The following is a 27,351-nucleotide window of genomic DNA, read 5'->3' on the forward strand; positions in this document are numbered from 1 at the left end:
GAAATGTAGCTCTGCGTCCGAGACCCGTTGGAAGCATTTGTTCCATTCGAGATTTTGCATTTGTTCAGTCCTGCAATAATACGGTGATTGACGCCCTGCAACAATGTCCTTTAACTTTCCAGAATAAATCCGAGCTTGTTCCTTGTTGTCATGGTTTTGAATGGAATGGGATGCGTGCAGTACTATCTTCTGCTGCTCTACGTCGAACACCCGCCAAGTTCATAGTGAGCAGAAATATTACTTATGCATTTCCAAACGAATTAAAAAGCCTTTTAGTTTCGACCACACAAACGGAGTCGCTGACCTAGATGATTTGGATCATATGGCTTATCAAAATAGTGGCCTTTCATTTCGCTTTAATCTTTACGCACCAAGATATTGCATCTTTATGCACTGAATACAACTCTAAAAACAAGCCTGGTAACAAAAACAGAATCGACAACACTAAATGTAGACTCATTTAGATGTAAAACACACCCTAGAGACATCAACAGAAAGGCTACTTTTGTTTAATCATAGTTTGATATTCATCCTATAAAAAACAGGGATTTATCCTCCTATAAAAAACAGGGATTATCCTCCTATAAAAAACAGGGATTATCCTCCTATAAAAAACAGGGATAATCCTCCTATGAAAAAACAGGGATTATCATCCTATAAAAACAGGGATTATCCTCCTATAAAAAACGGGGATTATCCTCCTATAAAAAACAGGGATTATCCTCCTATAAAAAACAGGGATTATCCTCCTATAAAAAACAGGGATTATCCTCCTATAAAAAACAGGGATTATCCTCCTATAAAAAAACAGGGATAATCCTCCTATAAAAAAACAGGGATTGTCATCGTATAAAAACAGGGATTATCCTCCTATAAAAAACGGGGATTACCCTCCTATAAAAAACAGGGATTATCCTCCTATAAAAAACAGGGATTATCCTCCTATAAAAAACAGGGATTATCCTCATATAAAAAACAGGGATAATCCTCCTATAAAAAAACAGGGATTATCCTCCTATAAAAAAACAGGGATTATCCTCCTATAAAAAAACAGGGATTATCCTCCTATAAAAAACAGGGATTATCCTCATATAAAAAACAGGGATAATCCTCCTATAAAAAAACAGGGATTATCCTCCTATAAAAAAACAGGGATTATCCTCCTATAAAAAACAGGGATTATCCTCCTATAAAAAACAGGGATAATCCTCCTATAAAAACAGGGATTATCCTCCTATAAAAAAACAGGGATTATCCTCCTATAAAAAACAGGGATTATCCTCCTATAAAAACAGGGGAAAACGCAGATCTGTGCATCAAGGTACTCAGTGAACAACTGCTCAAATAATGTTGACAAACACTACAGCCAGGTCGCAAGAACTAACAGATTACTGAAAGCAAGTATGCCTACTACGGTGGCTCAAGTGGGTACGTTTGAAAAGGACTCTCCATTTAAGTGCAAAACCTCGTAAGGCAAAGATAAGTCATGTTCATGATAACGGGAATGTTTCTTTCCACAATGACCTCGCGAGCCCTCTTGATCTATTACACCCTCAGACTTCAGCTTCAGCCAGACAGGAGAAGGAAAGGACAGGAGAGGCCACTGGAGCTCTTTACGGCCAAATATTTACTTTGCTTGTTAGGCTCTCGGTTGGTCCCAAATCTTCTCAACAAAATTGAGATTTTCTTACTTGAAGTGTATAGTCCTTTAGGCACATTTGGTAAGACAATTAAAATAAATATTATTTCTTACTCTATCTAATTACAAACATTATGTAATATGTGTAATAATACAAGTTAAACAAAGTATGTTGAAAATATTATTTAATCTCAATTTAGGCCTATCTGATTTGATCTCTGCAACTGTCCTAAATATGTTGATATGTTGGTAAAGAAAAAAATATTTCATTCTAAGCATCTAAGAAATACCACCACAAAAACAACGATGTATTTGTTTATTTGTTTTAATTAAATGTGTGCATAAACCTTCAACGATATTCGCAATTCGAATCCCAAATATTGATGGTTACACCTAGAGCCATATTTATCTGCCTCTGGCATTCGCTCATTACACTGTACATTTCTTTCGATTGCTCTCTTTGCCATAAGTCTGAAACGGTTTAAAAACGCACGGCCATAGTTAAGATCGTGCCAAAAGTAAAGTATTCGATAAATAGAACAACGGGTGTTGTTGGGACATTTGCAATGAAGATATCAGCGTCCAAAGAAAAGTGCTCTTAACCCGCTACTCTGGTTAAGTACTGCGTGAAGAGTAGGGCGATCTATTTTTGTGTAGAGATGAAAGCTGAATTGAGGGCACGCTTATTATCAACGTGGCTGCCTACAATGTTTGAATACATTGTGATATTCCCTTTTCTTTTGGGCCTATATATCGATTTAAACCATATATCACAGGCTACTTAAAACAACAAGTTGACAAATGATTCACAAATGTGCTAGTCTGGATAACATGGGCAGTGGTGTACCCGTTGTGTCCTTGGGCAACCTATGGTGTCTCTAAGTCTGTACGTTGTTACTGTATGTCTGATAGTTGATATTTGTCTCAAACCATGTTACTCCCTGCTGCTGTCTTGATTGGACCAGGTCTTTCTTGAATTATTATTATTATTTTTATCTCAATGAGACTAACCTGGATAAATACAGGGTAAATACATCAAATAAACCAATCTTATTCTTACCATTTCAAGTAACATGGCGAGAAAACGAACACCAACATTTACTTTTTACTATTTTACGGGCCCACCCATGACCTCTGCTTGTACCAATAGAGCATGAGCGTTGAACTCCCAACACCGTCATTGGACTGGAGGTCACCGTGGTAACATGCTGCCCTCTTGAGGCCATAGTCTCAACCAGACCCAGAATGCAGCGTGTAGAATTAGTTAGTATAGGCCTAATTTGCTATAGATCTAAATTAACAATTAGGCCTAATCTGAAATCCAGAAAGAGTATATCCGTTATCTGGTGGGCAGTTATAAAAACATGATATAAATATCACAATATGGTCATCAGCCTATAATGAAACACAAATGCAAAACCTAATTTAGCTTATTTTTAAATGACTGCATTTATTTTCCAAAAAGGTATTACAAGTACAATTACTTTTAAAAATATCATGGCATTTATGATATTTATGCGTCTGTATCTTTCTCACTCATCATTATTCACGATTCATTCAGTATTATCCGTTATGCTTGTATTATCCACATTCATGTTGAAGTGACTCCAAAATGACACAATACATTATTTATCATTCACTTCTATTTGGCACAAAATAATCTGAAATACAACCACGTCTTTGCGGTATGATATTTGTGCGTCTGTAACTTTCTCAGTCATTATTATTCACTATATAATTCAGTATTATCCGTAATCATAGAAGCATCCACATGAATGTAGAAGTGTTAAGAAACATATTATATTCTTATTTACAATCAAATGTACTTTAAAATGACACAATGCATTATTTACCATTAATTTATATTGGGCACAAAATAATCTGAAACACAACCAAAACAAACAGAAAATGCACTCAACAAGTTTGCAGAGTCACAAGCTGATTTCAAATCCAAACCTTTGGAGTATAGAGCCAAAATAAAAAAACATCACTGTCCCAATAATTAAAGAAGACACTGTAGTTGGCCTCATTCAAGGGTTCTCAAACTGGGGGAACCTAGCCTATCTACAGGGGGTAGCCTACTTGTGAAGACTCGTAAGAACGAAGGCCTTGTGCTCAGTTGTACGTGAGGGGATATTTCCACCAGATGGCACCACATAATCGTGGAATAGAATTCCAGTGTAGAATTTCAATAATTCTACATTCTAATTCTACATTCTAAGTTGGTGGCAGGCAAAGTAAACCATGTGGAGGGCGTGTCGTGTCTCTTTAAAATGTCCTTTGTCATCTGATGGTGCAACAAGTCATTTGATGTGGCAAGCACTTTAACAGGCTAATAAAACAACTAAACAAGACAGCAGCCGAGTTTCATCGAACCCATTGCTATTCTTCTGTATGGGGTGTAGGCTATGCAGGAGATCTGGTGAAACGAATTCCTCTATTCCTGTTGGTTTTGGAATACGAAAACTAAAAAGTTACTTAGAAAACTTGGCAACCTATGGAAATCAACGTGTCAACTTACTTCATCATATTCGTCCCAGAGATAGGCTACATAAGGCCTTTACTGTTTTGTTTCAGCTCGACAATGCTGCTCTTTGATCCTGTGCATCTTGCTAGTACACAACCTCCTATTTAGCCAACGTGTTCTTAGGCAGTGGTGTAAAGCACTTAAGTAAAAATACTTTAAAGTACTACTTAAGTTGTTTTTTGGGCTAACTGTACCTTACTATTTATATTTTTAACAACTTTTACTTTACTCTACTAAATTCCTAAAGAAAATAATGTACTTTTTACTCCATACATTTCCCTGACACCCAAAATGACTCATTACATTATGAATGCTTAGCAGGACAGGGAAGTTGTCAAATTCACACACTTATCAAGAGAACATCCCTGCCCTACTGCCTCTGATATGGCTGACTCACTAAACACAAATGCATATGTCTGTGGGTTAGAGTGTGCCCCTGGAAATCCATACATTTAAAAAACAATATAATTGTGCCTCCTGGTTTGCTTAATATAAGGAATTTGAAATGATTCATACTTTTACTTTTGTTGCTTAAAAGTACATGGGCAATTACATTTAATTTCGGTACTTAAGTACATTTAAAACCAAATACTTTTAGACTTTTACTCAACAAATATTTTACTGGGTGACTTTCACTTTTACTTCAGTCATTTTCTATTAAGGTATCTTTACTTTTACTCAAGTAAATGTACTTTTACTTCAGGCCACTCTTCCAGATTTGTCTTGTCCTTGTGGTGTTCATCAAGAAATTCTGGGGCGGGAATGAAAAGGGCCCCATTAGGCTTATCAGTTATCATATACTATAATTGATGGTGTTATGTTTAACATATATTTTGGCCTTTAGATACATGTATTGGACAAAATGTGACTATATATACATTTTATTCAAATTTCATAACACATATTTATTTTGAAGGATGTTTGACTACATGCCAGCAGCATACCACCACTGCTGGCTTGCTTCTGAAAGCAAGCAGGGTTGGTCCTGGTCAGTCCCTGGATGGGAGACCAGATGCTGCTGGAAGTGGTGTTGGAGGCCCAGTAGGAGGCACTCTTTCCTCTGGTCTAAAAAAATATCCCAATGCCCCCGGGCAGTGATTGGGGACACTGCCCTGTGTAGGGTGCCGTCTTTCGGATGGGACGTTAAACGGGTGTCCTGACTCTCTGAGGTCATTAAAGATTCCATGGCATTTATCGTAAGAGTAGGGGTGTTAACCCCGGTGTCCTGGCTAAATTCCCAATCTGGCCCTCAAACCATCACGGTCACCTAATAATCCCCAGTTTACAATTGGCTCAGTCATCCCCCTCCTCTCCCCTGTAACTATTCCCCAGGTCGTTGCTGCAAATGAGAACGTGTTCTCAGTCAACTTACCTGGTAAAATAACGGATAATGTTTTAAAATTCACGTTGAGCTTATAGGTTTTGGTTGAGGTTATGGGTTTGGATTTACAGTAGGTCAAGTCTACATTGGGCTCCCGAGTGGCGCAGCAGTGTACGGCATTGTATCTCTCTGCTTGAGGCGTCACTACAGACCCTGGTTCGATTCCAGACTTTATCACATCCGGCCGCGATTGGGTGTCCCATAGGGCTGCGCACAATTGGCCCAGCATGTTTTGGGTTTGGCCGGGATAAGGCCGTCATTGTAAATAAGAATAGGTTCTTAACTTACTTGCCTAGTAAAATAAAAATGATGGTAATTGTTTTTTAAAGTAATTTTTATTTAACCTTCATTTAACTAGACAAGTCAGTTAAGAACAAATTCTTATTTACAATGACGGCCTATCAACAAACAACATTAATTCACCAACAGTGCTGAATTAAAACGAACTAATGTTTACATGAATTCGTTTTGAAGAATTACCCAACATAAACGAAGCATTCCACTGGGCAAAAACTGATTGAATTAGCGTTTCCACGTCATTTCAACAAAAACATTCAATGTGATTACATGGAATAAATGTGGAAAACAGATTACATCTGTCATCAAGATAAAAGAATATCGTATTTTTTTCAGCCAACTTTGAACCTAAATCCAATGACAAAAATCCAATGACTTGATTTCACGTTAGTTGACAACTCAACCAAATGTAAATCAATACTAGGCCTTGAACTGACGTCTGTACCTCGGGGCAGGAAGCGGTTTATAGCGTTGCACCACTAACCGAAAGGGTGCTGGTTCGAATCCCTGAGCCGACTATGTGAAAAAAATCAGCCAATGTTCCCTTGAGCTAGGCATTCAAGCCTAATTGCTGTAAGTCTAAGGCTGTAAATCGCTCTGAAAAAGAGCGTCTGCTAAATTATGTAAGTGGTATATTGCCACTCATTTGACTGTTGTGCAAAATAGATTTTCCAATATTTTTGATTGGCCGAGCTCTGCTCTTAATGTTAATGAAGACCAGGTGCCAGACGTACAGATGTCAAAATGATGGATGCTTAAAAGTGTCGTAAATATTGTTTCTTTTGTCCTTCTCACGTGAAATCCAGCCCTAGCCCTCTGAAACACGACTATATCTCGTTAACCTGCAGTCGTCCTCATTACGGCCGTACTAAAGTTCCAGGGCACTCAACCTTTCAGAAGTGTTAACCTGTAAAGGGCTTTAATGGTGTCGGATGAGAGAGGTTCGAGTCATCAATGGGACACTTTAAAAAGGTCCCAAGCTGCGATTATACATTTGCTAAAATCATGCAGAGACCCCCCCTCCCGAGATAAAAAGATATATAATATAATATAACTCATATTTAACACATCTGTGATACATGAAATTAGTTAGAAACTAATGTTAATAGCTCCAAAATGTTCCTAACAACTCAGAAACACTATCCTTCCTCTAGACTCTAGAGTCTATTTAGGGTTGAAAGCTAAGTTCCCACAATGGAGTCCATCCAGTCATTATAGCAAGTGGGAAACTGTAGTGGAGTCTAACTCATTTGCCATTTCTGCAGATTTGTCAGAATCTCAAGGACCAGGAAGTATACTTCGCACCCCTAGCAACCCAAAACACAGATGACGTGCTTTTAGATGCTGTCATCATGCACGTCCCCATCTTCACTGGGAAAGTACAATATAATATTCGCGTGTAGCCAGGGGACAAATCAGGACCAAAGTGGTCCAGACAGAGTACAACTTTTTAGGACATTTTTCATATTATATATTAGTCTAGTCGTTGGCTTCAATACATCAGTAGCCTAAATACACTGTCTGAACTTGGCCCACTAAATTGCAGTGTGACAATTATTTTGGCTCTGAGACTTGTACTACAAGCAAGAAGCATGGCAAATAAGGCTAACTTCCCACTGGGCACGCACTTCTTAAATCAACCTTGTTTCCACGTCATTTCAATTAAATAACGTGGAATAGATGTAGAATTGGCTTCTGTGCCCAATTGGTTCCTTTGACCATCGCATATATTCAAATAAATAACAGCAGCAATACACAGTCACAGCATGATAACATCAATGAAAGCCTGTAAAAATAATATGTTGTTGTTGTTATTGGCAAATGTTATATTCAATTATAATGACAACCAACGAATAATAATGGTAATAATGACTATCTTAACAATTAATACGAATCGTATAATAATTACATGAATTAAAGTACGCTATCACCATAATCATAGCGATAGTAGTAGGCCTGATCACAATCATAGCCATAATAATACATATTATAATTGTCTTATCGCTGCAATCTTAAACATTAAAGATGATACATTTTACATTCCCAAAACATTCTGATCATTAAGAAATATTCGATTATAGACCGACTTAAATAGCATAATTCATATTTAGACCAAATCATTGCTATTAATATTCACATTAAAAATGATCTCCTCCGTGCATCCCAAATACAATTTCAGACTAAAAGCTTAATTCACATCATGAGACTTTGGATCAACAATTTTTTATCGCCAAGTACATTTGGATGTTATTTGACATGATCCATTTGATATTATGGCATTATTACTGGGGCAATTACAGTTACCACATACCTGAACGTAGTGAAGCCTAAACGGCCTGCCGTGACCCATTTTCCTTTTGGGGAAGTCTTTTTCATTTCACAGAGATGGCATAAGAGTGGCCTAGTCTACATACTATGTTGCATCAATGTTAAACTCTGAAAAGGAACGATGATATTTTAGCAATAGGCAAATGATTCGTTGATATCAAGTTATTGCCTTGCGTCTTAACATGTGCATTCTCTACTGAGCATCATAGAGAAGATACAAAGTTATATCTACACTGGTTGTATGCACAACCTTTAAATTCACCCAGAGTTCTCTTCGATTCATATTGCCACTTCGTCATGCCGTCACGATTTCACGTTAAAGGATAGGCCTTCTGTTATAAATAAGGCCTAACGATTCTAAAGGAGTCCGTTTACACCAGAAAACTCTGTTTCTGCTTCTGTCTGTCCAATAACATGACAAACGTCCATCTCTCTTAGTAGAAGATGCTGATTCCAGTAGGCCATTTGCGTCAGATACGTTATAGGCGATTTATCACAGTTCCTTAAATCTACTGTAGTAATGATTGTCACACGATTTCAACTATGATACTTTGATTTGGCAAAGAGACACAAATAGAGTCCGGGACTTATCCATTTAACAACGATCAGTATAGGCTATCCCGAGACAGAAAAATGAAGAGAATCCTAATTACTTTGATTATTAATACAGTACCCCAAAACGCGATGACTGATAGACGAATCATTTGTCTGTTATGAGGAAAGGCTTTTAGTACACTCCATTGACTTCTTCTCAGACGTTCTTTGAATCAGTCTCAGAGGAATTCTAAGTGAACGCTCGCGCCCTCATCCTCTGGTTCACATTTAGTTGAGAGATTGTTATTCTTTAAAAAAAAGTGGTCATATACTGTATCAAATGAAGATTCCATTCACTACATCAATGTTCATTCAATGTAAAATCCCTACACGTAGTCTTGTTCATAAAATGGTCATGCTATGAATACGCAAAACACGCAATTTGAAGAACATCATTATAATAACGTCAAGTGGCTTTAATTTGGACAAAACGCCACTGTCATGGAAAGTTGATTACTGGTCATCAAGTTAATAGGAGCGCGTTCTGTCCGTCCATAATATCCACCTACCCTGCTATAATTCTGGATGTTATATTATTACATAAGCCCATCTTACATCTGAAATCCTTAGATGCTACATCAATTTTTGGACATATAATTTAATTATATATGGGCTACCCATTGATATTTTAAGAATATAACTTGCTTCAATTCAACTGTCGTACCCCATCAGAACCCCAAATCCAAGCTTGTTTTACGCCAATGTTTGTAAACAATGTAAACAAACACTGTAAAGCCTCAAAACATGGTTACAACTATCATTGTGATGTCATGGATGGTCAGTTCTTGCATCCATAGCTCTGTATAAATTTGAGAGTGGTTACATTATTTTCTCCAGGCCCATCCCTCAGCTTTTTACAGAGGCGAGGTGTTCACGTTGTTATTGTTTCAATAAAGGATTCGATCGTTAAGATACCTTATCAACAATAAATATGCAATTAAATAACCAGGAATGTATTACATTAGGCTACAAAATAGAAAATATGAAGCGACGATTTTGACGTTTGAAGAAGTTGGTCGAATTATGATATGTTTTATCAATATGTACAAAAAGCATTGAGGCAGTAAGTGTACAGCACAACGTGTAAGACATGGTGGTAACGTTGTTTTAGTGCTATTCACCATGGACATTATGAAATAGCCTTCTGTTTGGAACCAACCTGGACACATGTTGCTTGCTGCGCACGTCCCAAGTTAATTCAGAGACTACACAACGAGATATCAAAACAGAGGTGCCGGGCCAAGCACCGCTGGGAACAGGTTAGACTCCCCCCATAGCGGATTATGCAATAACATTAGGCTTTATCAGATTGTATATGAAACGGATCCCACTGCCTGATAGTTTATAAACTGATAGGCAATGTATAGCCAGCATAAATAGGCCTACACTGAATTAGATTAGTCTGTTACATACAAATGATATTGTCTGAAAAATATTTAATACAGGCAGGGATATAAAGGATAAACTGGGCAATGCAGGGAAATCGTGAATTAGATATCATGTGATATAGCCTAGAATGGTGCAATATCATACAACATGTACACTAAATGATATAGGCGAATGTGATATAGAGGGAGTCGGACTCAGAAATGCTCAAAATGCGTCATCAGTGTAGGGTAGCCTAGTGGTTAGAGCGTTGGACTAGTAACCGGAAGGATCAAGTTCAAATCCCCTAGCTGACTAGGTACAAATCTGTCGTTCTCCCCCTGAACAGGCAGTTAACCCACTGTTCCTAGGTCGTCATTGAAAATAAGAATTTGTTCTTAACTGACTTGCCTACTTAAATAAAATAAAAATATTCTATGGAGCGATTGACTTAATTCCAGTCAAAGGAGTACTGGTCAAGCATAATCATTCCATTATCCATATAAACTTTATTGGTATTTTGAGGATATGAATGAGATGCAAACTAGGGTTGTTCAAAGATTTTAAAAATATGTCAAATTCAAGATGGGTTAAAATGTGGAGAGAATCTCTTGAGATACCCAGTCAATCTGGTGGGGGGCGCTGCTGCTGCGGCGTGACGCTCTCTCTAAAAATACTGAACCAGGCAAACCCTCGTTTTCTACAAGGGCTTTATCGTAGACAACCACAAATTACCATGCAGACAATTCAGTTCTAGATATTTTTCAGTAATATTTGAGAAAATAATTGGACAATAAAATCTAAACATGGCTGTTGAGAACAGAAAGTGTTGTGTTGTCCCAGTTAGGCAACCTCAATATTGGCCTATAGTCCATGTGGTGAAGGAAATGTTTAAACTATACTGTAGGCTTGCTCTGGTGACAATGCAGTCTATAATATAGTGGAATAACCAACATGACCTCACGCCCTGAATAAAAGCAACACACATAGGCCTATTCTCTTTTAGAATTTAGAACGGCTGTGGCGGCATTATCCCTTTCCTCTTTGGGTATAAAATAATATCACGAGCCACCCCACCCCAGGAACATCATGCACGCGCTGTTTAGATTCACCGAGAGGGCTACATCAGCCTGCCTTATAATAACTTGTATCGTTTTAGAATGAGATAGTGGTCGAGGGGTCCGTTAATCCTTACCTTTATGGGAATAGAAGACGATACGATCCTAGCCACCCTTGATCGGGTACATCCTCCTGAATTTACAGTAGGTCTACCTACCGAAAGGGACATTAGTCTGCCTTATAAGGGCACATATAAATAACTCCAAGATCAGTCCAATATGCTCTGTGTTTGGCTCAACCAACCCGAACAGCGCATCAGATGTCCACTGCTTGTTACGTTTTTGTCTCGTCGAAATATCGGAATAGGTCCAACAGAAAGATAACCTGTAGGCTATTTGGACCATATTGATTGCACAGTGCAAATAAAACGAGGCGTAAGCCTATAATAAATATATACAAATCTGGCTATCTGATGCACTCAAATTTAATAAAAAATACTGATCTTAACATAGGTATACCCCTTAATTAAATCAATGTGTTGAATACTTCATACATGTAGCCTAGGAACATAAAATCATTTTATCACCATGCAGCCAAAATAGCAGCAAGCATGCCATATGATGAGAACCCCCCTGTAAATAAATCACAGTTAGGCTACTTGTAAATTACTGTAAAGCGTTGGTTTAAAAGTACATTACTGTAAACTTTCATTTACGGTAACATTCGGTACCTTTTTTTTTTACAGTAACTTACAGATAACTGGCAGCCACTGAATTACCTTAAAAAACAACATAATTAGAAAAAAAGGTATGTTTTACAGTGCATGGCTATCTTAAAAAGGCATAGGCCTACAACAGATGTAAGGTAGATAATGTGTATGTGCAATTGGCAGCGGAATATTGATAATTTAATGGCTGCATTCTTTTAGCCTAAAAAAATCTGGATTCGGTGCGTGAAATTGAAATTATGTTTGCACCATTTTGAGCGTAAAATTAAGGATTTCCACATGGGTTACAAGCGAGCTCAATGGACAGAAACGAAAATATTGAAATTGGGTTATTACGTCGACTGTCCGGTTGGTCCGTATCCCCCAAAACCAGTTACTCGTGTTTTACAGATCAGAAAGGATGCGATGCGTTGACTTGCGGTTAGGACCATTCGACACGGCTAATCCTGTTTTAGTCAACTACACGATGCATGCCTTAAATTCTTTTAGTTCAAATAAGCAGAGCACCGCTAGTATTAAACCTAGGCCTATACCATGCGCGAGGAACATCGTCCTAAACTGAGGACATGCATGGAGAGCAGAGTTGAATTCATTGTTAGTCATGCCTTTTAGATTTCCACAAAACTTATAGGCCTACCTATTTAGTCAACTGTGTAATATATTGGAAAATATCGGGTTAAAATAATAGGCTACAAATCATGGCAACACAGACATCAAAAGATCCCCTGCTGATCGGATAGAATAGATGACGTGCCATGGTAATTAATGTGATCTCCATCGATACATCACTCATCACCTTTAATCTCTTCAGTGGTAGGCGATGTTATACAGAATTCATGAATTTACAAATGGAACTATTTTGGTGATCGCAAGGCATAATGTAAGGCAAAAAAGGCTGGGTTACAGGAAAATGCATAGAGATACACACAGGAGGATGTAGGTCTACTGTAGCCTAGTAGGCCTGCACATGGACTTTTTTATATGGTCAATTCATACCATGCTTGGCTATAACAAAAAATATTATAATAAATATAATAACAGGTCTATAGGCCTACCACCTTTATACAAATAATACTATTTTTCAGGAATAGATCCACAGTTATAACAATATTAGTACAGCCAATAACAACAACATCAATAATACAAACATCTGATGTAATATCGTTTCGGCTGTAATACAATCTGAGCCTAAATCTCGCTGATGAAACACGATAATTATTCTCTCTTTAGGCAGACTTAAAGACCGTATATATCTCTTCACATTCCTCTACACACATCGTTAACACTTATCTGTCAATGCCCAATTTACCCTTCAGATTTATGTCTCACTGCGATAAGATGACGTGTGGACAGAAAGAAGAATAGAGCTAAACAGCCGAGGGACCCGTCACAAGACACCCATTCGTATTAGAATGTTACGGAGGTGGAATGGACGGCAAGCGAATTCCCTCGATGCCTTGATTGGCCCCAATGCACGCGCGTCCCTGGGGAATTGAATTGGCACTTGATGCTGGGTCTGCTCGTGAACCAACGGATAGTTTAAAAAAAATCATAAATAAGCCTACTTCGAATCTTGATCAACATTGCACCATGCATGGTCCGAATGGGAATAAATAATATAAGTATAATGTTAGTAAAGTAAATGCTTTTTAAATACCATCACATGAATCTGAAAGTATCTAGACTACTAATTGCTGAGCGGAGACCTCTGATCCCTCAGACTTCTGTTTGTTATTCCAGACATCCGAAGCACCTCAATGGAAACAAGTTGAGCACGTTTTCCAACGGTAAACATGATCCTTTAGGCATTAGTGGCTACAATCGACAGTGGGGGCCAGGGGAATCGGCCCAGTCCGCACAAATACGTACACCAGGAACACGCTTATGCTGCTTTTCGACTGTAACGTCAGTGTTACGCATTAGAGCCAGTGTTCCACTAGGCTATACTAGGAACATAGTGTTTCCATAGCTAAGGCAGACAGTCCGGACTTGTGAAGAGCAGAATCAAGAACCTCTGCATAATCAAAACAGTTTGTGAGAAGGTGATAAGTTCAGAGTTGGCCATTGTTATATAGGCTAAATGTCAGCTGAAAAGTACCGGTGGCCAGGCTTTGGCCCCAAGTGAGAGCAGTTCCGCCGGAGCCATGGCCCAGTGAGACACGGGTGCGGCCCGCATAGATGGAAAGAGTCTAAGCCTTTGGGGCAAAACGCTGGGGTAAATCCTGTATGGAAGTGCACCAATAGAACAGCTGGAAAACGAGCGAGAAATACTTTAGAGTCCAGTGATCACTAACCTGGAATCTATCGCTGCTATAAAATACGAGGGCCCTGGAAGAAACGGACAGTTAGAAGATGGACAGAGTCGAAGACAATCTTGACTAAATGCATTGCAGAATAAGCTTGAGCGACGTATATGTGTGTATAGACGATATAGGCTAGTGTTGATACCCTGCAATCTGTTTCTAAGATGCCGAGCAAACTAAGCTTACTGTTGTGAAGTGACCCTTAGCAACAAGAGAAAGAGAACCGTGAGCACAGGTCAACCAACCACGGAGCGCTTTAATTTAAGAGCTATAGTTTCTCCTGTAAACAGGAAACAAAGCGTCCGATTACCTACGTGTGGAAGGCGTTCTATATTGCCTGTCAGATGAGTGAAATATAGGTGTAGGGTTAGTCTAGCGCATTCATGGTATGCATCTATACGTTGAATAAATAAACACGACATAACAGCAAACCTCCATATGCTTACTGTTTCATATTCCTTTTTTAAATAAAATATTTCATAATAATTGAGAATGTATTTGAAATATGCAATTATAAGTAACTCAAATACATGCTTTTTTTTATAAATACATTGTGTTGAATATGCAAATCTAACATTTATTCAAGCTATTAATAGCAAACATATAGTCTGCTCTCTAGGCCAAGTTTTCTGAGATTACGCATTAGACCTATATTTTTCTTAAACACTCAGTTGAATATCAACATACAACCTAGAAAAAAAAAATCGTATCTCGATTATAGAAAAATGATGCAAGAGGAAAGAGATTAATCAAAATGTGTTAAAGCATACACAAATTAACAATCAAAAAAAGTCCTGCGCTACTTTGGAATATAAATTCCAGTTTTTTACACAAGGATAATTTATATTTAAAAACATTGAAATACAAGTGTATTAGTAGCCTAACAGGAATGAGCAATATAGGCAATGACCTAACGACCAACTCCGACAGTAACTTATTTTGTTTGTGTATTTATAAGTCAAAGTCAAGGCCTATGAATATGACATCATAAGATTCGTTGGCCTTACTCTGGGTGCCACTTCATGATGTGCAAATATTCTCAATGTCTTTTGTTATTACTTTGGTTGGTGAGGGAAGACAGCCTTTACGGACGTTAGACTATCCATTTGAACTGAGGAAATGGAATATCAATATGTAAGATGTTATTTTCACTTTCATAATTTTGTGTTCATATCACATGAATTACTCACTGACTATATAGGCAGCAAAAGCCAAACACTTGACTGTATTAATATATTGGGATGATTACATTGGTGGTTTATCCTGTAGCCTAATTCATTGTTATGTATGATTCATAATCACAATATGAATATTATAACTTACCATTCCTGTGTAGTGCAACTCATAATTGCAATTCGTGGTGGTAGGGTAGCCCTGTCTGTAGTTCCTGTGGAAGAGAGGGGGTTACCTTGCTATGTCATGTCAAACTTTCAGTCCAATAGGAAAGCTACTCTCTACAAACTCAAACTTTCATTGGCGGACCGAGCCTCGGGGAGAAGCAAAGTTTTGGAAGTCCGGCCCATGATTGTCTGGATTGAAATGTAAACCTGTCTCCGCTGCCATCAGGAAACACATCGCGGATTTGTCCTTCTCGCTACTATCGTAGTTTGGTTATCGCAGTAGCCTACCCGTGGCGGAGGAGAGCGAGGATTTGTGCTCCCCTAGACAGGTTTCCAGACACCAGCGAAACTGGACGCGGAACTGGACGGAAGGTATAACTCCGAGATCCCAATAATAATTTGTGGACTAAACGCAATGGGTAAGTTTATATGGAAACGTGTGCCGATGATAGAGTTAGTCTGTAACAGTCACTCGGCCCCGGGTGTTCCTGCCTCAATTATGATTAGCCTATATTGCTTATAAGGCGATTGTATGGATACACCGAATAGTTGTTTTACGCATCAGTTGGTTTTTACGATGGGATTTTCCAATTACCATTATTAGAAGCTGATTGGTAAAACTAGCCTATAGCATAGATATGCGTAAAACACATTTGTACTGGAACTGTATCTTGAAAGTAAAACACAACGGTATTACAATGTAACAGTATATTATGGACAAACTGAAAAAAATGTGCGGGGTTTTTATGAGCGACTGAAGTTAGGACATGTTTTTATTTTCATCACACGCTAAATTGGGTTTTACGCATCTGTTTTGAGTGTATTATAAAGACATACATATTCTATATACATCCCAATACATTTAAGACAATCTCATATGCTGTAAATAAGCATTTAATTCGTCCTTAACCGGGTGGAAACAACATTGCAGACCGCATTAGCATTTAGGCATGATTAATTAACAACACTAGTCATAATAGGGCATTGTTGTGATTACAGGCTACTACAGCTACAAGTTGTCTAACTTAAGATGTGTGTTTCATTTAGCTGTCTCTGTATATGTTTCCATGACACCAGAGCCAGCCTTCGGAGAGGTGAACCAGCTCGGCGGTGTTTTCGTCAACGGCAGACCGCTACCCAACGCCATCCGGCTGCGGATTGTAGAGCTCGCTCAGCTGGGCATCAGACCTTGCGACATCAGCAGACAGCTCCGGGTGTCCCACGGCTGCGTCAGCAAGATACTGGCCCGGTACAATGAGACCGGCTCTATACTCCCGGGAGCGATCGGGGGCAGTAAGCCACGGGTCACCACGCCGTCAGTGGTCAAGCACATACGGACATACAAGCAGAGGGACCCGGGTATTTTCGCATGGGAGATCCGAGACAGGCTACTGGCTGATGGCGTTTGTGACAAATTTAATCTACCATCTGTGAGCTCCATCAGTCGGATCCTCCGCAACAAGATTGGCAATCTATCCCAGCAGAGCCAGTATGAGTCCAGCAAGCAGTCGTCTCACCAACCACCTCAACCAACGCTACCATACAACCACATATACTCGTATCCGACCCCCATCGGAGCCTCTGGAACCAAAGTACCGACTCCCCCAGGCATGCACTCCCTCCCTGGACACATGGCTATGCACAGGATATGGCCCTCATCGCACTCGGTAACAGATATTCTGGGGATTCGGTCGATAACAGAGCAACAAAGTAAGCATGATTTTTACTTTGGTACATGGGCAAAGAATTTGTATTTGTTAATGGTTAAAATAAATAGGAAAACGCATGGGTCAGCAGGGGGTGCGGTGCGTGTGCGTACTTTGCGTGTCTGCGTGTGTACTTGCGTGTAGTGGGCCTTGTCGCAAGGTAGGCAGATGTGTAACTTTTTACATTTTGAGTTCTGCAGTTTAAAAAAAATCAGGATCATTATTCTACCAATGAAAAATAAAATAGTGAACGAAGTGCGAAAATGTATTGGCTTTCTAAATTAGTGATGTGTTATTTGCTAGAACCGGTGAGTGCATGTATTGGTAACGTTTAGTTCCTAGTTCAAACGGTTGCATTAAAACAGATGGTTGAAGGAAGGCTTGGGGCGGATGTGGAATATTAGTGGGATAACGAAGGGAAGGCGCAGCGGTGCACGAGGAGATGAACTCAAATCAAAATGAGGTGTTCAAAGCTTTGCCATGTCTTGCAGCCACACATTTTGTTCTTGCCTCGCTTCAAATTCACACGCCTGCAAAGCAGTTTCACACGTTTTTAGACTATCATAATGCTCCAATAGGCTAAACGGGCTATATTGAACTAGGCTACCGAAGGCCTGTGTTGTTGCGTAAAAGGCCCTATCTCAGTTTAGAGAATTTGTTTTTGTTAGTTACAGTCATGATTGGACAGTTCGTTTTCGCCATGTTACCACAAATACTATTATGTTTTGGAAACAATATAGCCGAAATAAATATGACCTTCAACAAATAAAAAATACATGGCTTTTCTTGTGAATAAGATTTTTAGGGACAACGTTTTTTGTTTAAGCTAGGAAAGTGTAAAATGTCACCCGACCGCCTATGCGCATGTCATAACTGTGCATCTGTCAGTAGATCGCTCTTGCATCTCACCGCCTTGTAGATAGAAACATGCCACTCTCCTTAGAGCTTGTATAATAGAACTCTTTAGATACCAGAGGCCGCGGCCATTCCATGTCTTAACTTAACTCCGACAATCTAAACAACAAGGCTTCGCCCCTCAAACGCAGCGCAGATCTTCAAGCCGAACAAGAAATCCCGGGGAGGAATGTGTTCTCAAAGAATGCCTTTATAAACAATGTATGCATTTCCAAATTATTAGCAGATGTTTGCGGCAGGTTTTGAAAGCCGAAATAAGTATAATGTACACTGAATGACGTGAGGCCTTTTAGCGCCACGATTTACTTCGCCAGCCTCGAGACTCCGGTTTTCATTTAGAAAAACTTGACTATGATATGGCCTATTATAGATCTGCTGTTGGGTTTACACTACAACATGGAGTGAATACTCAATACAGTAGGCCTATTCTAAGACAAAGAGCGTAAAAAATATCACTAAGACGCAAATGGCGAGTACAGGCCTCATGCGTAAAACAATAGGCTTAGCGTAAACCTATAGGCTATGCGTAAAAAATTATATGAGTTGCATTTGGAATATGGCGATATTTTGAAAGGCATTGGTCATCAAATGGCACTGTCACACACACACACACGCACACACACGCACACGCACACACACACACACACACACACACACACACACACACACACACACACACACACACGACGCCAAGCCAGGCCTACTGCTCCATCAAGAACGGAGGATAACATACATCCTCCCTCGAAATAACCCAAGACAGCTTTATGTCAGCGAATTATTATTTAAGAAAAATACCCTAAAAAAAGACCCCAACCTTTTAGACCTTCAACAACAAATATTTTAACAAATGTCTTTATGCACAAAACAGACAACTACAAGTAAAACTTGATTTGTTGAAAGAAAGTAAAGTGGGTCGAGAAAAAAATAATCGATTCAGTGGTCTTCTCAAGTTACAACACTGGTGGGCTTACTTTTCCTATTCTAAACTCTGGGAACCGTGTATAATATAATATCCATCACGTTCAAAGGGGGAACGGTTCAAGTAAATCTAATTTGTCCCCACAGGAAGACGGGCTTGGTTAAATGTTCCTGACCATTACACGAAAGAATCGTCTTACTGCATTCCTTTTAGCAATGAGCTGCTTCGGTTTGATCAGTAGGCTAAGGCAAAACCACACACATATACGGGTTTTCCAGGGTTCTGAGGAATTACTTCAGATCATGTAAATAGAGAAATGACTAGGGCTAGGCGCCCTCTGCACAAAGCGAGTCTGCCTAATTCAGATTTGTCTAAACAGATGCAGAAACGCCTTTTAAGACAACCATAGCCCTAGCCATTTCTCTATTTACATGGTCGGATCTGAAGTCATTCCTAGCAAATGATGATCGTTACCATTTCAAGTATTCGTCGTATTTTTGCAGAATAACTTTTATTCGGGGGTTTTGCTAAAAAAGCTGTTTAGTTTTGAGGTGAGATGAATTCCTACAATAGATGGGAGTGGTAGCGTGTAGTCTCTTCAGTTCATCTCCTCTGACTTCCCTCTCCTCTGTCTCTGTGTCTCTTTGTTTTGCTCCTTGCAGTTAGTGACAGTTCGTCCTTTCCCAGCGCCAAACTAGAAGAATGGAGTGTTATAAACAGAACACATTTTCTGCCATCAGCAAGTTCTCAACTAGTCAATGGCGTGCAGCATAAACCACCGCATTCTATAGAACCTGAAGCAAAATGCACACAGGTAAAAGGAAACACCTCCTTTTCTATAGAATTCCATCCCTATCCATCTTTAGCCTAATTTGTGTTAATAACAAGGTCAACTACAATATGATGACCTTCAAGTGTAGTGTCTCACACTTATTGTATTATCAATATACGAGTTGAGTATGCTTTCTTGGTGCTTTCAATCATATTGACACGCTAACTCCTTCTCTGGAGGTGGGCGGTATGCCTCTAGACAAGTCACCGACCACCGCAGTGTATAGGCTAGCTACTGTGGCTTGTTCTATTCGGCTACATAGGGCTACTGTGCTGTTACATTGCTATTACATATTGTAGTTTTGTGTCCATCACTGGCATATGATTGATTCAGTTCTGTGACAAATTAACCAAGAACCTGGATCCTCCGGATCCATACATTTCCTTGCAGGTGATAGATGTTGACATCTTGACATACAGTGCCTTCGGGAAGTATTCAGACCACATTCTGTTACGTTACAATCTTATTCAATTTTTTTTGTTGAATATTCCATAATCTACATACAATACCCCATAATGACAAAGTGAAAACAGTTTTTATTTTATTTTAATTTTAGCAAATGTATTACAAATAATAAACAGAAATACATAATAAAAATAATAAATAGAAATACTTGATTTACATAAGTATTCAGACCTTTTGCTATGTGACTCGAAATTGAGCTCAGGTGCATCCGGTTTCCATTGATCATCCTTGAGATGTTTGTACAACTTGGAGTTCAACTGTGGTAAATTAAATTGATTGGACATGATTTGGAAAGGCACACACCTGTCTATATAAGATCCCACAGTTGAAAGGGCATGTCAGAGCAAAAACCAAGCCATTAGATCGAAGGAATTGTCCGTAGAGCTCCGAGACAGGATTGTGTCGAGGCATAGATCTGGGGAAGGGTACCAACAAATGTCTGCAGCATTGAAGGTCCCCAAAAACACAGTGGCCTCCATCATTCTTAAATGGAAGAAGTTTAGAACCACCAATACTCTTCCTAAAGCTGGCCACCCGGCTAAACTGAGCAATCGGGGAGAAGAGCCTTGGTCAGGGAGGTGACCAAGAACCCAATGGTCACTCTGACAGTTCTAGAGTTCCTCTGTGTAGATGGGAGAAACTTCCAGAAGGACAACCATTTCTGCAACACTCTACCAAGCAGGCATTTATGGTAGTGGCCAGAAGGAAGCCACTTCTCAGTAAAAAGAACATGACAGCCCTCTTGGAGTTTGCCAAAAGGCACCTAAAGATTCTCATTCCATAAGAAACAAGATTCTCTGGTCTGATGAAACCAAGCTTGAAGTCTTTGGCCTAAATGCCAAGCGTCATTCACGTCTAGAGGAAACCTGGCAACATCCCTACGGTGAAGCGTGGTGGTGGCTGCATCATGCTGTGGGGATGTTTGTCAGCGGCAGCGACTGGGAGACTAGTCAGGATAGGGGCAAAGATGAACAGAGCGAAGTACAGAGAGATCCTTGATGAAAACCTGCTCCAGAGTGCTCAGGGCCTCAGACTGGGGTGAAGGTTCACCTTCCAACAGGACAACGACCCTAAGCACACAGCCAAAACAATGCAGGAGTGGCTTCGGGACAAGTCTCTAAATGTCCTTGAGTGGCCCAGCCAGAGCCCGGACATGAACCTGATCAAACATCTCTGGAGAGACCTGAAAATAGCTGTGCAGCGATGCTCCTCATTCAACCTGATAGAGCTTGAGAGGATCTGCAGAGAAGAATGAGAGAAAGTCCCCAAAAACAGGCGTGCCAAGCTTGCAGCGTCATACCCAACACGACTCGATGCTGTAATCGCTGCCAAAGGTGCTTCAACAAAGTGCTGAATAAAGGGTCTGAATACTTATGTAAATGTGATGTGTCTGATTTTTTAAAAACATTTGCAAAAATGTCTAAAAACCTGTTTTACTTTGTCATTATGGGGTATTGTGTGTCGATTGACGAAGGAAAAAACTATTTAATCAATTTTAGAATAAGGCTGTAATGTAACAAAACGTGGAAAAATATCAAGGGGTCTGAATACATTCCGAAGGCACTGTGTATGATGCACTGAAAAGCTCAATGGCGGTCGTTAGCGTAGCATGCCAAATGTGCATTTGAATAGACCAACTTTTCCGTACTAAAAAATATTGCAGTCAGAGTGCAGTATAACTGCAGTACACTGCAGTATAACTGCAGCATGCTGAAAATACTGCATCCAGACTAACACCGTTTTTTTTTACTGCAGTAATTTTTCAGTGTTACTGTCAGTTAGAGTGCAGTATACCACAAATACCACATTTCACTGCAGTTACTGCAGTTGTTAAACTGCTAAAAAAATGGAAGGGTTGTAGAGTTCTGTTTGAATGAAACTTTAAATATAGCGATATTCCATAGCCAAATGTTGTATGGGGGTAACACATTTAATTAGCAAATTTTTTTTCAGCAAAAGCTTGTTATTTTGTACTTTGCAGCCACTTGCCTTTATCTTATAAGATTTAGGGATATCAATGAAGAAAAATAAACTAGACTTCTCAAGTCCCTATATTTTCTACCAGTTAACTTGACCAGAGGAAACAAGTCATCTTGCTGACGTTGATTTGCTTCATTGAACGGCAGGTATCCTAGTGGTTAGAGCGTTGTTAGAGCGTTGTTAGAGCGTTGTTGCTGGATCCAATCCCCGAGCTAACAAGGTAAAAATCTGTCGTTCTGCCCCTGAACAAGGCAGTTAACCCACTGTTGTCCGGTAGGCCGTCATTGTAAATACGAGTTTGTTCTTAAAAATAAATTGGACACGTTTCTACATTAATATAATTTTTTCATTCAAGAAGCGAAAATCAATTGGCACAAAACAGAAAGACACACCTATTGACAGACTAAGATAATCATAACAGTCATCGGAGAATTAAAAATATATATATTTTATTTTTGTGTGTAATTGTTGTATATTTTATGCTGACTTCCTAATTGCACGGCATTTCCGTATTGTCTTAACCAACGTGCTATAATGACTAATATTAGGCCTAATGTAAATGAATAACAAGACTGGTTTAAATAATTCAAACGTAATGACACGTTTATATATTTTGGCCAGGGTACTAGGCTACATTTATGTTAACAATTAACCTCCAATAATGATTTGCACGCTGATCTAATAGAAGTTGAACGGTATTGCTGAAATTGTGGGTAAATTTCATCGACGCTTATCCCACTAATAGGCCTAGTCGAATAACAGATTATATTTTTGCGTGTATAAACGTATTTTAATTCCAAAAGTTTCACAAAGAACATCTCACTAAACTCGGTGTTAGTCTTGTGTTAGAAAATATGGTGCATTTTATGTTGGATAATATATCGACTGCAAGGGTGCAAACAACGTGTGAGGTGGAGGACACAGAATGTGAGTGCGAGCGTGCATGAGTGATATAGTATGTGTGAGCGAGGAAGTGAGAGGGGGAGGCATGCGTACTTCGTTTGATATATCGTCGGGGGCACGCGAGATAATGCCAAAACTAATCCCGGGGTCTTGACGCCCATAACGCCTAGTGGAAAAAGGCACACTGACCTTTTCAAATTGTATAATGTGAAGTGAATTGATCGATATTCAAGTATGGTGTTGTCAAATGTATGTGATGTTTTGTTGTTTATACATGCAGCATTGAAACCCCCCTTGAGACCAAAAGACTGGCGAGTTATTATCAGTTGATGATACATGGAGACCTCGATTTTTTCAATAGATTACCGTTTGATACATCAATGGGGACAAATTATGCAGAAAAACACATGCGGTGGTGATATAACTCGTTCGGATTTTAAAAAAAAGTATGCCTAATGCCTTTTTCAGATAGTCTATACATGGCATAATCAGCCATAGGTCAAGTTATTTTTTAGATTATTACTTTATTTTATTCCAATGTTTCAATAAGCAAATTATTTAGTTTTGAGATGTTGCATGTCAAAGTCTGATCTAAAGCCATCATCAGAATATAAGAACTACTTATAATACGATACATTTGAAACTATTTGGATTGCAATTCGTGCGGTTTTAATCGATTCAAACGCCCCATTTTCAAAGTGTGGCTTTCTCTGCGTGCAACAGGCTGCTATAGGCCTATAGTTGTCAACGGGACTTCATTTGATGATGATAAACTAGGCCTACTGATGTACTAAATCCTTTCAAATTGGGGCATATAGACCCATATTTAAAAACACTATACACACTGCAGTCGGCACGCACTTTCAAAACACAACGGAACACGCCCGCCCTCTCCCTACCCAAATCGACAGTCCCTCCTTATAATAAAAGTAGACTTCTGGGGACTGAATTAAGGAGTGGGGATTTCAAAAAGCTGAAGAATTCATTATGTCCAAATAAAACTTTTGCTAAAATAATGTTGTTTTTTCTTTGTTCAAGTGTCAGCGAACAGGCTCTGCAACTGCAATGGTACAGCTATTTACTGATGAGAAACATAAATAACTCCTTCCCAATGACCGGTCAATGAAGCATGTATAGATTAATAACAAATATTATAGATTGTTTTTATCGAACCCACACGCAAACATTTGAAAATAAATCAAAAACATTACAATGAATTCAAGATGTATATTATTTTTTGGCTACAGTACATGCATGCACCGTAGGCCTACTTGAGTTGTCCCAGTCACGCGCCCACGGGGCAGGGTGTATCATGTCACTATTTGGAAAAATAATTGGATCATTACATTTCAATTTAAGGTAACTACACGCATATTCACAAACAACGCCGGCGGCTCGGATGGAATCTTTAAATGCATTTCTTACGTGCCAGTAGTCTAGAGTCTATAGGATCGTTTTCATCAGACATAATAGCAACATAGCAAAGACGATTAGGTTTTGACTGACATGTTGGATACAACGGCATTTTCCCTACAATTCTGATTTATTAGCCTATTAGGCTAAACCATTTTATGCATTTCAATATGGTCTACTGTTGTCTAAATACCTCGAGATTGGATTAGAATAAATATGATAAAATATATATTATTACAGACTGCCTTCTTATTTCAATGATCCTCATCTGTCGGCCTATTCAGTGGGCGCCTATTCCAATTTAAATTTCCTTTACCTGTCAATATAGGCTATTTGTGATTAATCTCAGGTATGCCGTCTTGTATAAAATAATGGCATGAAAACGACAAACAAAAAGGAAGTGAATTATGGAACGAAATAAAAAACTAGAATTCAATTGGTAATCTTGCCTTTTTCCATTTGACAGAATTTACTGTAGAATGATAGCCATTAAAATAACTATTGAGAGCCACAAACAAGCAAGTCTGACTTCACATTTAATACTTATGAGGGGGGAGTTGGCCTATACGAAAAACAAGTCGTGTAGAATATCAGGATTCGATAAAACTGAATTTATTCATGTGACGAGTGCGTATAGATTTATCAATATCCAACACCGGGAAAATAATTGTACCAAATGAAGATATGTGCAACATGGGCTATGTAGGCTAGGCTACTTTATTAACTATTTTATTCGCTTTAAAATCATTTCAATATCTTTAAAAAACAAAACTTAAATTAAAGGCTATGTAGGCCTATGGACAACATTCAGTAGGAGAACATTAGATAGGTTAACCGTAAACTAAAATGCCATGATGTAAGTAGGCCAACGGCATTTTGCTTCGTGATATACAAAACATCCCTTAAATATAGGCCTAGGGTCCATAAAAACTAAAAGCGTTTAGAATCTGAGTAATGCACGCGCATCGTCATGACTGTAAATGTCCATCGAAAGAAAAAATAATAATATAGGCATTGGGTCTTATGTCGAGGAATTCCTGGCCACTATACAGCAACGAAAATGATCTCTCTTCCGCAGAAACCATTCTGATTCCCATAAGTCATAGAATAGACCACACATGGATATAATATCTAAGGCAAAGTGTTGAAACAATTTGGTGAATTCTCAAAGTTATTTTTTGTCATGGTGCCAAAACGTTGCTCATGCTTGTTTAACCCTCTGTACATTTCTTTCCCCTTTCTCTTGTTCATTTCTGTCATCCCACATCTCCTCTCTCCTTCCTCTCTACAAAACCTAAACTTCTCCAAATGCCTATTTTATTCTGTCCACGTTCACCCTCTCTTCTCCTATCTCACCTGTCACCTCTGTACCGTTAACCTACAGTACAGTACATTTTAGCTCAACCCTAAGCCTCACCATAACTCTCACTTCTCCCTTTCTCCTTTTCCTCATCTCTCTCCAGTCCCCTTCCCTCAATGACCACCTACACCATATTTCCCTAATGCCTCTTCTCCTCCCCTTCGGTCTCTTTCCTCTCTCTCTACCTCTACCTCTACCTCTCTGTAACCTGTTCTCTACCTCTACCTCTCTGTAACCTGTTCTCTCTTTCTACCTCTACCTCTCTGTAACCTGTTCTCTACCTCTACCTCTCTGTAACCTGTTCTCTCTCTACCTCTCTGTAACCTGTTCTCTCTTTCTACCTCTACCTCTCTGTAACCTGTTCTCTACCTCTACCTCTCTGTAACCTGTTCTCTACCTCTACCTCTCTGTAACCTGTTCTCTCTTTCTACCTCTGTAACCTGTTCTCTACCTCTACCTCTCTGTAACCTGTTCTCTACCTCTACCTCTCTGTAACCTGTTCTCTCTCTCTACCTCTACCTCTCTGTAACCTGTTCTCTCTCTCTACCTCTACGTAACCTGTTCTCTCTCTCTACCTCTACGTAACCTGTTCTCTCTCTCTACCTCTACGTAACCTGTTCTCTCTCTCTACCTCTACCTCTGTAACCTGTTCTCTCTCTCTACCTCTACCTCTCTGTAACCTGTCTCTCTCTCTACCTCCACCTCTACCTCTACCCTCTGTAACCTGTTCTCTCTCTCTCTCTCTCTCTCTCTCTCTGTCTCTCTCTCTCTCCACCTCTACCTCTACCTCTCTGTAACCTGTTCTCTCTCTCTACCTCTACCTCTCTGTAACCTGTTCTCTCTCTCTCTCTCTCTCTCTCTCTCTCTCTCTCTCTCTCTCTACCTCTGTAACCTGTTCCCTCTCTCTCTCTACATCTACCTCTCTGTAACCTGTTCTCTCTCTCTCTCTCTCTCTCTCTCTCTCTCTCTCTCTCTCTCTCTCTCTCTCTCTCTCTCTCTACCTCTACCTCTGTAACCTGTTCCCTCTCTCTCTCTACATCTACCTCTCTGTAACCTGTTCTCTCTCTCTCTCTACCTCTACCCCTCTGTAACCTGTTCTTTCTCTCTCTCTACCTCTACCTCTCTGTAACCTGTTCTCTCTCTCTCTACCTCTACCTCTCTGTAACCTGTTCTCTCTCTCTCTACCTCTACCTCTCTGTAACCTGTCTCTCTCTACCTCTACCTCTACCTCTACCTCTCTGTAACCTGTTCTCTCTCTCTCTCTACCTCTATCTCTACCTCTACATAACCTGTTCCCC

General features: G+C 39.4%; 1 protein-coding gene across 4 annotated transcripts in view; it reads left to right on the plus strand.

Annotated features, from left to right (window-relative positions):
- Window positions 1-15,764: 15,764 nt before the first annotated feature.
- LOC112236003 (paired box protein Pax-9-like) overlaps window positions 15,765-27,351 on the plus strand; it is a 16,871-nt gene continuing 5,284 nt past the window's right edge. The window contains exons 1-4 of one of the 4 annotated variants that reach the window (XM_042325257.1): window positions 15,765-15,979; window positions 16,608-17,270; window positions 19,763-19,914; window positions 26,078-26,081. In XM_042325257.1, coding sequence (XP_042181191.1) covers window positions 15,976-15,979; window positions 16,608-17,270; window positions 19,763-19,914; window positions 26,078-26,081 — 823 coding nt within the window. In that variant the 5' untranslated portion in view covers window positions 15,765-15,975. The remainder of the gene's footprint in view (window positions 15,980-16,607; window positions 17,271-19,762; window positions 19,915-26,077; window positions 26,082-27,351) is intronic. The other 3 variants (XM_042325255.1, XM_042325256.1, XM_042325258.1) reach the window with 3 other exon arrangements.

This window comes from Oncorhynchus tshawytscha, linkage group LG08 (genome assembly GCF_018296145.1).
Source record: "Oncorhynchus tshawytscha isolate Ot180627B linkage group LG08, Otsh_v2.0, whole genome shotgun sequence".
Lineage (NCBI taxonomy): Eukaryota > Metazoa > Chordata > Actinopteri > Salmoniformes > Salmonidae > Oncorhynchus > Oncorhynchus tshawytscha.